General features: G+C 34.2%; 1 protein-coding gene across 3 annotated transcripts; it reads right to left on the minus strand.

The window, feature by feature from the left end:
• Positions 1-384: 384 nt before the first annotated feature.
• LOC110996156 lies at positions 385-11,377 on the minus strand. 3 transcript variants are annotated; one of them, XM_045633750.1, is made up of 9 exons: positions 11,264-11,377; positions 10,741-10,880; positions 10,449-10,513; positions 9,731-9,883; positions 8,785-8,870; positions 8,545-8,627; positions 7,986-8,078; positions 7,052-7,139; positions 385-5,756 (listed from the first exon to the last, which is right to left on the minus strand). In XM_045633750.1, exons 2-9 carry the CDS (start codon positions 10,873-10,875, stop codon positions 5,629-5,631), a joined length of 831 nt encoding a protein of 276 aa, XP_045489706.1. In that variant the 5' UTR covers positions 10,876-10,880; positions 11,264-11,377; the 3' UTR covers positions 385-5,628. The 3 variants fall into 3 exon arrangements, with proteins under 3 accessions (XP_045489706.1, XP_045489707.1, XP_022119405.1); XM_045633751.1 differs by having other exon boundaries at positions 8,545-8,624; positions 10,741-10,877; positions 11,264-11,352; XM_022263713.2 differs by having other exon boundaries at positions 10,741-10,877; positions 11,264-11,351.
• Positions 11,378-14,685: the final 3,308 nt, after the last annotated feature.

Raw genomic sequence — 14,685 nt, forward strand, 5'->3', positions numbered from 1 at the left:
TGGAACTTGCTTTATAAAACTTATTAGACAAATCTGTCTCACGATGATCCTGTCCTTAATGTTCTGCCTTCTAACCCAATTTCGACGTCCTACTTCTGTAAGACCTAGACGCCAGAAAGCGTTGGCAGTCCAAACGACAGATCGATGGCCCAGGCAAGCCTTGCAAGAGATATTTCTATTCTCGGCAGAGAAATGCCCGCTACATCCCGAATTGTGGTGTAAAGTTAACAGCAAGATATAAATTAGTTTTTATATACTGTGTCCATGGGCGTCGGTATCACTTATCAGGTAAGACCCCTGCTCGTTTGCCCCCTGGTGAAGAGAAGAAAGAGATGCCATCAGGGTTATAGGTATTAAATATAAGGTATGAAATGAAACAAGAAGGACAATATAATATATTTATAACATTTACAACACTCATTCACAACACAATGAAGACGACAATTATTAATACATCTCCATTACTATGAGATATGTACGCTTACCAATAGATTTTTATGTTACACAAATATGGGGTCGATTTTTGAATTGTGACAAATTAAAAAAAAACATTTTACTTCTAAAAAAATCAACAATTATTAATCACATTTTTATGTCAGTCAGAAAAATATATAAATTTAAATAATTCGATATATTGTTATTGTCAGTTTGGACAAGAATTTTACCTAGGCTTTACCTAGAGTCCAGGACGGTGTTCAAGCAAAAATCATGTGGCCACCTAGTTGTCAAGGTGACAGAAGGCTAGGAGTAGGTATTGGGAAAGAGTTGTATGAAGCAAGTGAAGACTTCAGCTTATATTTGCTATACTATGAATAAATAAAAGTAAACATGATATTTAACCCGAGTTGAGCGGCGCCCGATTTCAAGTCTGACGCGAGTATAGTAATCGTTTAACATAGTCATATAATAACGAAAAAGTTTTAAGCCATACAAAATAGAGATTTCTCTAGAGTTCAATGAATTTCATTTTTCCTTTGATGCGATTACATTGTTATCTGGCAGATTATTTCGTGAATCGAATCCAGGAGAAAAGACATTGATTATGTATAAAGTGGCGAAAGATGAAAATTGAAGGAGCCGACAGTATACCAACATAATATAATAACTTGTCGCTTTTTAGAGAAACACGTTTACCAAATATTGCAAAAATTGTCTCGTGTTGGCAGTTCTTGCAAACGAAAAAGGGATATTCTCTAGGTAGGGGAGAACCCTTTACCTACTCCTCCCCTAGCACACACATAGCCTAAGTAAAAACGCCTTTGTCAAAATATAATTGCCTGAATTGTGATTCAGGTGCAATTCAAAAATCGACCCCCATTTTAATTTCTATTATCTGAGGCCGAAGCTCGAATACTTAAAAAATATCAAAAAGTAACAAAAGATCTGTATCTTTAAATAACCAGGTGTATATAGAACTAAGCAGCTCTTGTACTTGTTCATACCAATTATACGAATCTGTCAAACACAAATTATGACATACTTGACGTTGACATTTCGTCAAGTCCGCTCTATGGATATACTCTACATCTTAGGCTTAGCTCGGGACGAATTTATTAAGACGCATTGTAAACTAGGTACTTCTATTTGATTAACATCGTATAAGATTAATTTGTAGTTTATGTTAAGGAAGGTTGGTGTAGTGGGGATTTACTTATACCTTAGCAGTAGTGTATGTAGAAAGTCAAACACTTAATTTTCATACAAATTTAGTTTTTGACTCGTCGCCTTTATTTTTCATTAGAGCCTCTCTGGTTATGACAGTTGACACCATGACAGTTATTCCGATAATCATATGTATAACGTCTCGGTCTTAGGGCCTGTCAGTAACCAGAAGAGGATCATCCCTTTAACTTGGAGCAACAGTACACCAACTTTTCTCCATATTGGTGACACTGACGACACTTTTCCTGTCTGACCTATCATGATTTTGTCAGACGTAAGTTGTGCTCATACTATATTTTATTCTTAAATGCACCTAGATAAACTAAGCTATGGGTTATATTGTTAGGAACTTCAGAATGCTATTGAATCCTTTACTATATCTAAATCTAAAAAAAACAGCAAGATTACTCTGCAAAACGTAGCCAAATGAAATCGTTCAGAAAACGTTTAAGGTAATAAAATATCGCTTATATCGCCAAGATTATATTCTATAAAATTCTCCTTTGAAAGACAAGCCAAATTCACTCCCTATGCCCCGAGTTCCAGGCCCATCAATAATACAGCATAGAACACAACTGGGGTTACAGTTAGTGCAATTCACGAAGACGCGCCCCACCAACTTTTTATGAGAGGATCGCGGGGTGCGGGGAGTTTGCTCCGAGCGTTCATTGTACCGATAACACTCAAACATTGACGGAAGCTTCATGGATTGCACTATCTTCACCTTGGGCTAATATTTGAAATACTAGTATGCATTATAAATATATTTTTCAATTTGTTATATAATAATCAGAAATTTTGTTGGAATTTCAATTATATCATGCGCTGTGCATGGGGTGACAGTTGCTTATTTTTCTCTGAATTTGATTTTATTTGTAGAAGAACATTTTTATTTGTAGAACATTCTGGCTGAGTTAACAACTACTGTTACTAGCTACAGTTATTAATGACTGACCCGTCCCGACTATGCACGGGTGGACATTTATTTTATAAACATTTTTTGTAGATGTAATATGTTCTTTAATATTGTGAAACATTTTTTTTTCTATCATCAATGATTTTCGAAATAAGGATATTTTCGAGGCTTTTTTAAAATCTTGAGTAACATTATTGTAGCTTTAGTAGGGATCATTATTTTTTCTTGCAATTAAAATAGCCTTTATTAATGGGTGATAATGTATCATTCAAATGGTGAAAGAATATTATATATCGGTACAGTATTTTGTGAGCTACTTCGTTACAAACATACTTATATACAAATCTTTCCTGAAACGCTGCAACCGCGCACCATGCTACAGCTGTCAGTTTTAAAGAGTAACCCTGCCGGATTTGTTGTATAGCCAATAAATTAGCACTATTGATACTCTCCTGTAAACGGCAGCTATAAAACAATATAACATCTAAAATAAATAATAATAAATAGGTACTATACAAATTATAAAAGCTATCAGATCTGACTCTGCAACTTCCACACAACCCAAAAAACCGTGCTGTCGCCCAACGCTTTTCTCTAACCAATTTCTCAAAAACCAAAATGTCACTCTCAATTCAACCTTTATAAACAAACAAATCTTAAGCACAGCCTGTCCTATGCTTGGAAAGTATTCTTCTTTTGCAACAGTAGTTATAAAAAGTGTTCAGGTAAGATTGCACCAGAATATCGTGCGGCACGTTTTGTGCAAAGGGGGCGTCCATAAATTACGTGAGGTGTTTAAGGGGGGGAGGGGGTCGAGTCAAATCTCATCTAATCTTACGTTGGAGAGAGGGGGGGGGTCTCGGCAAATATCACGCAATTTTTTTTTCTGATTGAAACAAAAAAAAATATACTATTTTGGTCCATTTAATCCAGATTGTACATGCTTAAGATTTAATCTTAAGCGTAATCGTAATACGATTAAGATCACTAGTCGTAAATAAAAGCACGAAGCAAATTTGTTTTTTTCTTTTTACAATAATAATCCAACGCGTTTACGTAAGAAACTCACATTTTGAAAAATCTCACGTGAGATTGGGGGTTGGGGGAGGGGTTGAATAAAATCTCACGACATCTCACCAAGGGGGGGGGGAGGTGCAGAAAATTAAAAAAAACACCTCACGTAATTTATGGACGCCCCCAAAGCAATCGCAGATCGCATACGGAGCGCGTATCAAAGTCATCCAATTAGACCACATAAAATGACACTTTTGAACGTTAAATAAAATATAAAGATGATTCTAGTTGCCCCTTCCAAAAGTGTCGAGAAGAAAATGGAATGGAAACTCCGCACTTACTCTTTTAAAATAGAATTTACAATATTTGCATACTAACTGCTTTCTGAAAAGATTTTCTGCCGAGAGTTGCTAATATTGGCAGGAAACGATTCAAAAAATTACTTGATAATGTGCGTATATAATGTGTTGGATTTGGTACCGGAAGCAAGAAAGTTCGCGAACAATGATTGTGCGCGTCATCACGAGTACATTACTCATACGTGTGCACGCACACAAGTGAAATGTTTGGCCTAAATTTACGAAGTCTGTATCTCTTAATTAGGCTTGAGATTTGAGAGATTGAGATGACTTGAGATTATCCATTGGTAACGTTCTTTTGATGGAAAAGTACGTCATCAGCCTTCTGTACTTGTCAATCTTGGATATTAGGGTAAGAGTCGAAAATCCAATTAGTTTTGATATATGGGAGTTACATCTGAGTTTCGACTATGAAAATATTACGAAAGCCGGCAACGCACTCGCGAGCCACTCTTCTAAAAATATCAATAACCAAAACACAAACCCCACTAACTTCATTATCATTTTGAAAAACCATCTTATATTTTAACTATAAATACCGCGTAGGCCTTGTAAAAAGTAATCTATGATCTGTTTGTCTCTTACTTTAAAATGAATTAGTTTCTATTAATTATGTGAATTTCCTTTATAACTATCATATTTACATAAAGCCAAAATTGATTGTTTTGTCTCACTCTTTTCACTCTTAATATAGTGAGACAATGTATCTATAGGGTATCAATAAGATTATATTATTATCAGTATTGTAGATCTTTACTAAGCAAAGCCATTCTCTAGAGTTGTCTTAATTTTATTGGAAGCATATTTTCCCACTAACGAACGTATTTCATTTTAAGAATGACAGATGACAGCTGACAGTGTCAACTGTCAACACAATGTTTGTTCAAATGTTTTTTATAATCGTTATAATTCGCCGTATTTATTGATTGATTTGACAGTATGTCATTATGAATATACTCTTTTACGAAAGTCAAACTGACAATTGACGAATGTGTCATAAGTGCGTCTCAAGTTTGATGTCGTACTAGTAACTCGTAATGAAACGGATATCCGGCCGAACACAGTCGAGCGGCAATACTGCTACTCACGTATTATAATGAATTATGACATACTTGACCCAAACGTGTTTGTCAATAGCCTGGTACTATGAAGTAAAACAGTGCCTTCGCAGATTTACACATTGTTTCGAAGTGTCTGACATCCAATTGTTTTATTACATTTCGACTTATTTTAATCGTGTGCAGAATGATATACATACATACATAAAGATAATCACAAATTAAATAACAAATACATTATAATAACATTAAAAAAATACTGAGATTCGAGATCACATCTGACAACCATGACTTTTCTTGACAAAATATGAATATGAGTTGTTTTGACAACCATTTCATCATATATATAGTCAGGTGATACAATATACGTTAACATTTTAAGTTTTGACAGCTATTCATTATTGCTTTGACAACCATGTATCTATCAGGGATTACATAACTAAATTAAACAATACACATCAAAAGACAATCAGTTACATATTTTAAAATCACGCAAATTAGCCAACTAATAAAAGCATTAGGATTATAATTTAGTTTTGACAACGTTTTAACATTCGGACATAACCTAAACATGAGATCATATTTGACTTTGACAACCATTAAGGTATGACAACATACCTTAAAATGGAGATGCCTCGTCCAATGTGTGAAGCCAGTTAAATATCATCATATTACGCTCATACTTCGAAAGAGCCCTTCCCCTTTCCCTCTCGAGGTCGGCAGCTGTCAAAGCTAAATGTGCCGCTTCTGAAAAAATAAAGACCTGGCTGTATGGACTAAAGTCCTTTGCCTTTCCCATTAGGGATAAATTGAAAAAAAAAAAAAAATGTGCCGCTTCTGAAAATAATGTTTGTCAAAACAATAGGGCATATTTTTATATTTAACTCGACTTAAGAGCGCGGCCACACGATGCGGTAACTGTCCTATGCGGTGCCGCAATATCATCCTACATACAAATTACTATACCATGTCACACGATGCTTTGCGACTCGCGGCGTACCTGTCGGCGCGCTGTCCCTATGTCCCTTTGTATGCTTAAATCTTTGAAACTACGCAACGGATTTTGATGCGGTTTTTTTTATATAGATAGAGTGATTCAAGAGGAAGTTTTATATGTATAATAACATCCATTAAATAGTGGAAAAGTACTGTTATTTTTGAGGTTTCTAATGTGATGTCGTAAATAATTACACTGTTTCCGCTTACATTGCAAACGCAGGCTGAACCCTACGAGTTTTATCAAAAAAACGCACTAAGTATTGTACACATTCAAAAGGTCTACGGAAAAGTCCGTGATGGTATATGTCTATCTCTTATGGATAACCCACATTTTTATATACAACGTTCACAGATTTTCTGTAGTGTATTTAGTATCAGCATTGCACCCGTGCGAAGCCGGGGCGGGTCGCTAGTATACATATATAGCCCGAAATAATTGCGGTGATCTCCTGATGTCCATGTGCGGCGGTAAACTACTGCTGTCCAAATAATAAACATCCAACTTTTATGCCTCATAAATGGCAGACATATTTTTGCGTCTGTGTTTTTTTGGTAATAACTAAGTTAATTCTTTAAATTATTGAAAAAATCAGAGATTTCCTAGCAAAAAGATTACAATTACATATTTTGTCGTTAGATATCAGAAATAATGGAGGGTAGGACGGACGAACGTAAACAAAGGCCGGGTTTAACCCGCACTTAGGTTTAAGACATTCTCAAGGTAGCATCATTGGCTGAGACATTTATCTTTGAGCCATCTTTGTGCTGTACTAGATAGTAGTGGTTTAACGAGTAAATTTTTAGTTTTTTGTAACTACCTTCATTTTTAAAAAGTACAGGAATCAAACGGACAAGAGGCTCATCCGATGTTAAGTTACCGACGCCTAAGGACACATTACCAGAAGGCTCGCAAGTGCGTTGCCGGACTTATAAAAACTACAACGTTCTTTTCTTGAAGGAATTGTTTCGGAAATACTTCAGTGAGTGTTGCATATAGGGTGTCAATATTTTTCTAATTAAGTTTTTCTATGTATTAAAATTACCTGGATGAACGAAACTCGTGTTCTTTGTGGGCACAGTGATGGTGATGGGGCCCGGATTCACAGCTGATACAGCACTCACTGCGGCAGCCTAATATATAATAAATAATGTTTATTATTAATAACTACATGCCCCCGCTAACTTTTTTTTATGTTACAGGAGGCAGACGAGCAGGAGGCTCACCTGATGTTAAGTGCCACCCAGCCCATGGACACTCGCACTGCCAGAAGGCTCGCAAGCGCTCTGCCGTCCTTTTAAGAATCGGTACGCTCTTTGCTTGAAGGAACCAAAGTGGAATTGGTTCGGAAATAATTCAGTGGGCAGCTGGTTCCACAAAGCGTGGCAGAAATTGCCTTAAGAATCGCTTAATACTTAATATCGCTTTATACTTAATATATTAAATAATTATTAACTTCGTTTAATACTTAGCCTATATTTCAGTAGCTATACTCAGATTTTTAATTTCGTACAATTCTGACAGCTATCGTTTTATGACATGTCTCAGATTACAGACCATTTCGGCCGGTCATTTTCGATTTCAATACGAGTCTATACATCTGAGTATATTTATCATTTTAATTTTTAGTGAACAAACAAACAAACAAAAATAATGTATTCATATAGGTAACATAATGTACACTTATGAACGTCAAAAAAAAAAAGAAATATAGATTAAATGCTTCTAATTTTACATTTACTGCCAGTTCTCAAATCAAGGGCGTAGAACGGAAGAGAAGAACTGGCAATAAACAATTAATTCATTTAATAGTTTCCTTGGAACCCCCAAGGAAAGCGGAGACAAGGCAGTTCCAGGCAAACCTGGTGAAATACGAGAGTCAAGAGGATGGAGACTCAGCGTAATAAAAAAAAATTTTTTTTCAAAAAAATTAAAATTTTCCGAAAAAAGAACATTGTTAAAAATTAATATGTTTTTACCTCTAACTTATCCAAATTAAATTCCGATTGCGACATTCTCTCCAATGCTCTGTATGTCGTGATCAAACGTCGTTTGATGTAGCTTTGGCGGACCTGAAATTAAAAAAAACACCAGTTATGTAACCTAACATTCGTTAAATATATATTTTATTTAATAATTATAAGCGCAAACCAAGTTAGCAATCATCGCCGATATGAAGCCAATACCAGCCCTTTACTTTTTCCAATTCCAATTCTTAAAAGACCGGCAACGCACTCGCGAGCCCTCTGGCATCGAGTGTCCATGGGTGGCGGTATCACTAACATCAGGTGAGCCTCCTGCCCGTTCCCACTGTTCTATAAAAAAATCTCTTAGATTTAAGAACCCTTTAAGTCAAGTTACTTTTTGGTAAATTTACCTATATTAGCCTAATTGGTTCGGAAATATTTCAGCTAATTTTTTCATTTCCTTTCACACGCATACACTTTTGGGAATTTAGGTGAAATGTAAAAGCCAAGATAGATACTGAATCCAATTCCAACAATATCACTTTAAGTAGTTTAAAAATGGCTAAAATACCTTTTTATTGTCAGTCGGAAGCGTTCTCTGGGGAAGTTGGACCGGCTGCGACCTTTGTGGTGATGGCAGCTGGGAACCACCTACTGTCAAACGGAATATTAATGCCAGACATTTATTATTTTTTTTATAAATACGAGCAAAACGTTTTTAATGAGGGTAACACTGATCATATGACTATCGGTGTTGCCATCATATCTTTGGGTAAGCAAAACACTTGTGGGTTCTTTGACGAATACTCACCAGCCACCCATGTGCTGCAAGAACGGGATGCTGCATTCAAAGTTAAGGCTTCAAGGGCAGCGCATAAACCAACCTCTGAAGTTGCGCTGCAAAAGAATATAGTAACTAAAGTATTTCGTCTCTGTCTGTTGAGGTTCTACTATATATATTTATATTATATATATCTATATATATATTTCATCTTAGCGTGAACACATCACGCTAAGATTAAATAAGAACAATGATTATTATATTTAAAATAGTCAGAGTAATAAAGTAATCCGTTTAAACACAGCTTTTCAAAGCGTGTGAAGTAAAATACCTTGTAAATAATCATAAATTTATCAAAAAATCCGAGATTAGTCAAATATAGGTCTATTTGTATAATTTGTTTTTGTTCAAGAAAGATAATTAACACATAAACGAAAAAAAATAGACATTTGTTTACGTGTGTGAGCGTTATGGCGGGTGTTTAGTTTAAAATGAGTACCGAGAGTTTATTACGCCGGCTTTTTCTGTCGGCCAACACCCTCCTTCTTTGCCGATGAGTAGAGATGCCTACAGGTTCAAATTTAATGACGTGGAATAAGTGTTACTTGTCTATCTTATGTTCCAAAATAAAATAAAATAAATTTATTTAATTTCTTTGAGATTCTTTTAAAACCAACCAGGTTCAGTTAACCTTCTTAAAAAAATAAAATGTTATCTTTACTTTACCGGTTTTAACTTTTTGTGATAAAAAAGGAACGTAATTATCACTCGTTATTAAACTACTTTTAATGTGGAGGACCGAACTTAATAAAATGGACACATTCACTAACTAATAAAATGATTTCTGACATGTCACAAAATAATAGCTGTCAGATTTCTACGGAATTAAATAGTATAGTAGTATGGAGGAAGCCCTGCAGAAGCTGAATGCCATTGGCGGTCGATGGTCTAAATTATCTTTGTTTCTATTACTTACGATCTGACAGGCGGTAGGGCACCCGGAGCAGACACATCACCAGCGCTGAATGACCTGCGTAGTCCTAATTGTGCACAGAGAGACGCGCAACCCGCCAGTAAGTCCCGACACGCGTCACTCTGAAGTGGTACTGCCGGTGAACCGCGACGAAGGCTGGAATTTGTTTAATAACCTTAGCAAATTTTAATTAACTTTAACATCCTAACAACCTGATTATGATATTACCAAAAACTGCATGGACTTATTCCTAGGATTAACACCTGCAGCAGAGAAACATCACACCAAAGCGTTTTTTAAGGGAGTTTTTACCGCGCACCACCTAAGTTAAACCAGCTACACACCAAACCAATTCGACTTATTCCCACCCCACCTATCACAATTCATTTTTGACCATCTGAGATAGACAGCTTAATACCAATATTGATAAAAGTGTGTAAATCAAGCACTAGTATATGATCACTTCTTGTAATATTTATATCTATAATCGCAATTTACACACTGTATACGTGCTAATGATAATATAAATAAATAAAAAATCTGCGTTTACTGCATAAGACTCTCTCTCTTAATCGGTCCCAATCACTCTCTCCCTTTTCTTCGACAAAAACCCTGCACATCTTTGTGACTTCCGTTAAAATTTTACCCTCAATCGCCTAAAGAAGTTTCACTTCAAAAATATAATTAATTACAAATGTTGTATTAAATCAATGTTAAATACCTTAATGCCTTTCCTTCAGGATTGGGACTGGCAACACGGAGTGATGGCTCCGGTCCTTGGCCAGCCTGGAATCCAATACATAAATATTATCTAGGAGCGTTCAAATCAAGCACTGTGCACTAATGGATACTTCTGTGGGTGCACTTAAAACTCATCCGGGTTTAACTCATACGTAGAAGGAGACATTGATCAACAACTCAGCACAGAAGCTTTCTGGTCTTCAGAAGATTTTCATGTAACAGATACAGAAATACATAATTACTAATAATACAGCGCACAAAATAACACATACCTTACAGGCGAGCAACCTCAGTACTCTAGCATCAGAAGCAGCAGATGAAACACTAAATAGGGACAAATCTGTCGTTACAGATTCATGTGATGGGGAACGGGCTACCCCCATACCTCTCCACTCCCCCGTGCACATCTCTACTAAAAGTAAAAAATTCTTTTTAAATCACAAAGTATATAAATATTTGAAAGTAACATTTAAGAGAATTAGATAATGGTAAAAGGAAAATAGATTAATTTCCCAGAATATTTATTTAAAATTATTAAGAAGAACAAGGAAACTCTATTATATCGCAACAATCTTGTATAATATTTACAAGTTTAACAAATGTCACAATTATATATTATTAAATCGCATGATATACAAATCAAGAAAATATTTAGTTTTTCTTAATATTGAATTAATATTTTTAAAGGGATAAATAAATAAGCTTTTTGGTAAACAAACATCCCCGGCATTTACGCTGAAAGATCGAACAGTTAAAGCATTGGTAAAATTCTTTTAAATAATAAATATCGCTCACCACTCGTGTTAGGCTCCACGGCGATTTTTTTATGCAAGCGCGGTTGATATATAAATAAAATTATTTTATTTTTCTGTATTATAATCAGTTAAATCGTGAAAAATTCAAGGTTTTTGCGTCGACTTCAAGTTCAATGTTAAATGTCAACTGTCAAATTTAATTTGCCTGGGTTAGTGTTCTGTGATTGCAATTTCTTAGCAGTGTTTGTCACCATTATTAAACACCTAATTAATGTCACCAAGTATTTTTTAAGATATTTACTTAATTTGACTTCGAAGGAAATGTTTGAAGAACAGCTTTTGATTGAAAACAGATGGCGCTAGTAATCAGAATCTTAGAATCAGAATAATCACAATGCTCTAGAATTTATTTAACAGCAGATATTGATTTGAAAATTTTTAAACTAAATTATAAAGGTCAGAGAAAAAATCACAATGGATTCAGGATTTAGATGGGGCTTTAAAAGTATTTTCGATTATTGAATACGTACAGCAATATTAATATATTTACTTAACTAAAAATACTTCTTCTTATTACATAAAAGTACATATTAAATCACAGCTTACATTATAAAAAAAGTTTAATTAATGCTTTTTATTGACCTTTGTATCAAGGTTTTAACCTTAAGTATCAGATTTTACTCTGAAAAAGTACATAAGCATTACGTAATTTCAAAATTATAATAATTTTCTGAAAGATTCTGATCATCTGAAAATTCTTAACATAGAATAAAATTGAATACGAAATAGTTATTTGCGTCGTATTTAAATCGTATACATAAATATTATTACACTTATTGATTCCGTTTGAATCGCTACATGCTATCGTCCAACGTTGAGTTTATCAAGGTATTGCTTGCTTAAGATCGGACTACATGTCGCTGTCACAATAAAACAATTTATTACCTATATATGTTCTCCATACGGACTTGGTCATATATCTATCAACAATTACCATGTACGTAGAATGTAATTAAATATCCAAAATTATTGTATCTAAAATTCGTTATAAATATAATAAGTATGTAAGTACTAAGCGTATAATAACAAAATGAATACCCATTTAATATGTAATTTAAAAGTATCGAATTAAAGTTGCTTTATTATAACTATTTACAACTATCGATTATTTATAAATTTCCAGAGATTTCCAAAATGATGGCGGTTTTAACAGTGCACACTTGTTACATGTTTATCCAAGGATTAAATGGTTTTTATACTACTTTATTACGCGGTTATTAAAAAACGCGCCTGTACTTATGTACACGTGTTAGAAGTTATACTTCTTTGGCGTAACAGGATTTTGTAGTTGAAAATAATTTCATTTTTTTATCTTTCGCCTTATTCTAGGTTTTAGAAACGATACTAACGATAGAAATAACCTAAATGTGGCTAACCTAACTATAGCTGACTTCAGGGTGCCGGTTTTTTGTGACGGCGGACGCATCGTAAAAATTTACTTTGATAATTAGATAAATTTACTCTCATAACTCCTCTTCTTGAAGTTAATGCGTCGCTAATTTAACTAAGAGTCAGTAAAGGAAGAGATTACTAACCGTTAATCATTATTTTAATTGATATTAAAATTACATGTAAACCCAACTTAACTTAAAGCCGAATACATAAACAGAAATAGCGTCAAGTACTATATCATTGTTGTATATATAGGTCGTAGCAAGTACAAAAAAGAGGTCAATTTAAAAAAAATACATTAATTTGTTTCTTTTTGTTTTGAATATATTATTTTTATTCCTGTCATATATCATAATCTAGTAAATAATATAGTAGGTATTAATGATATGAAAATATAAAACGATATACCACAGTGCTCTCTCTCTCTTTTGACACGTCTATTGAATATTTTCTGAAATAAAATGATAATAAATCACGAATTTAACACTTTAATTAAATATTTTTTGTGCCATGCCTCACTTTATCCTTTCTAAACTATGTACTGAAAGTCTTGCGGGTTAGGGTCCAACCCAAGTGTGCTACAAGAACTCGATTACTTTGTACCTATGGGATATGTGCCATGGCGAAAACAAAGTTTACACCTAGGTCCTGACCCAGTATGTTGCAGAGATCCCCGTAATCAAAGACGTTGCGCCTACTTAATGCTGTTTCCGACACTATCGACATATTTATATGTTCGGAGAGTGAATCCAGTAGCGATATTGTATGTGTTTAATATATACTATATAGATTATATATTATATATTGTACTTTATCTTATTTTATGTTGTCTCGACATTATCGCATTGGGATAGCCTGTAAGGATAATTATAGTATTTCTGTAAATAAATATAAAAGAAACTTCAAGGGTGCGTACGCGGTACGTACGTACGAAGACTTAATGAAATCTAAAATTTCAAATAATTGTAATAATTTTTCGAAAACCCAATATTCAAACCTCTTCTGGGCCCGACATGGGACCTAAGTCATACTATAATTTACCTAGTCACTTTGTTCAACGTCAGTTCGTACTGACAGCAGCATGAGTAATACACATGAAACGTGTCACACTAACGCACACATTGACAGTTTAACATTCGTTGGTGTGTGTTATTAACGAATATTACTTTTTAGGGATTCCGTATGTTTTATTACAGTTATGACTTTATTATTTTTCAAACTCAAAATAACTTTATTCATATAAGTACACTTATGAATGTCAACAGAAAAGACATTAAATTAATTCTAAATTTACTACCAGTCCGCAAGTCAAGGGCGTCGAGCGAAAAGAAGAATTGGCAAGAAACTCTCCGCCACTCGTTTTAATAGCCAACTTTTGAGTCATACAAATTGTTTTGAACTGGAGTAAATCAATTCCAATGATTGGGATCATTTAAATAATCGTCTAATAAAAAAAAACTTTATTGATTAATTTACGTATAACAAAATTGTAAATGGATTCATAGCTTTTTTATCTTTTCTAAAATGGTATTATCTATGATGTGATTTTTCTTCTTCGTACTCTTATTTTGGTCGATAGATTGGTCGACTAGCTGGAACCACACCAATCTATCCTTAGTTTGTATCATCCTACTATTTGGTTCTCTTCTGGAATTATGGTCTAAGTAGCTAAGCACACATTTGAAAATGATAAATCCACTCTTGTGGTGATTTTTAGTTGGTTGCCTATTCGTTATTTTAATCTATGGTATTCGAACATTCTCCTTTAACAACACATCCTGAATGCCGCTACTGTACTCTTATTTGTATAAATCTTATTACCCATAGACTATAATTTACGATTATTTGCTTCTTTTGTATTTTTTAATGAATTAAGATTGTTCTTAACTACCAAATGGGAAAGTATATCAGCGATGTGTTAGTGCACAGAGATTTATGGAGATTTGACAGTTGAGATTTGACTGATGTATTTAAACTTCAACATGTTTACATTCTTTCATTTATTATTTC

This window comes from Pieris rapae, chromosome 24 (genome assembly GCF_905147795.1).
Source record: "Pieris rapae chromosome 24, ilPieRapa1.1, whole genome shotgun sequence".
Taxonomy (NCBI): Eukaryota; Metazoa; Arthropoda; class Insecta; order Lepidoptera; family Pieridae; genus Pieris; species Pieris rapae.

Bases quoted from the DNA above. Each gene is read 5' to 3' on its own strand.
- LOC110996156 (XM_045633750.1), bottom strand. From the start codon at position 10,875: ATGTGCACGGGGGAGTGGAGAGGTATGGGGGTAGCCCGTTCCCCATCA. The intron at 10,514-10,740 runs GTATGTGTTATT...ATTGGATTCCAG, and splicing joins TGAGGTTGCTCGCCTGTAAG to GCTGGCCAAGGACCGGAGCC. The intron at 5,757-7,051 runs GTAATTTTAATA...TTATTTTTTCAG, and splicing joins CACGAGTTTCGTTCATCCAG to AAGCGGCACATTTAGCTTTG.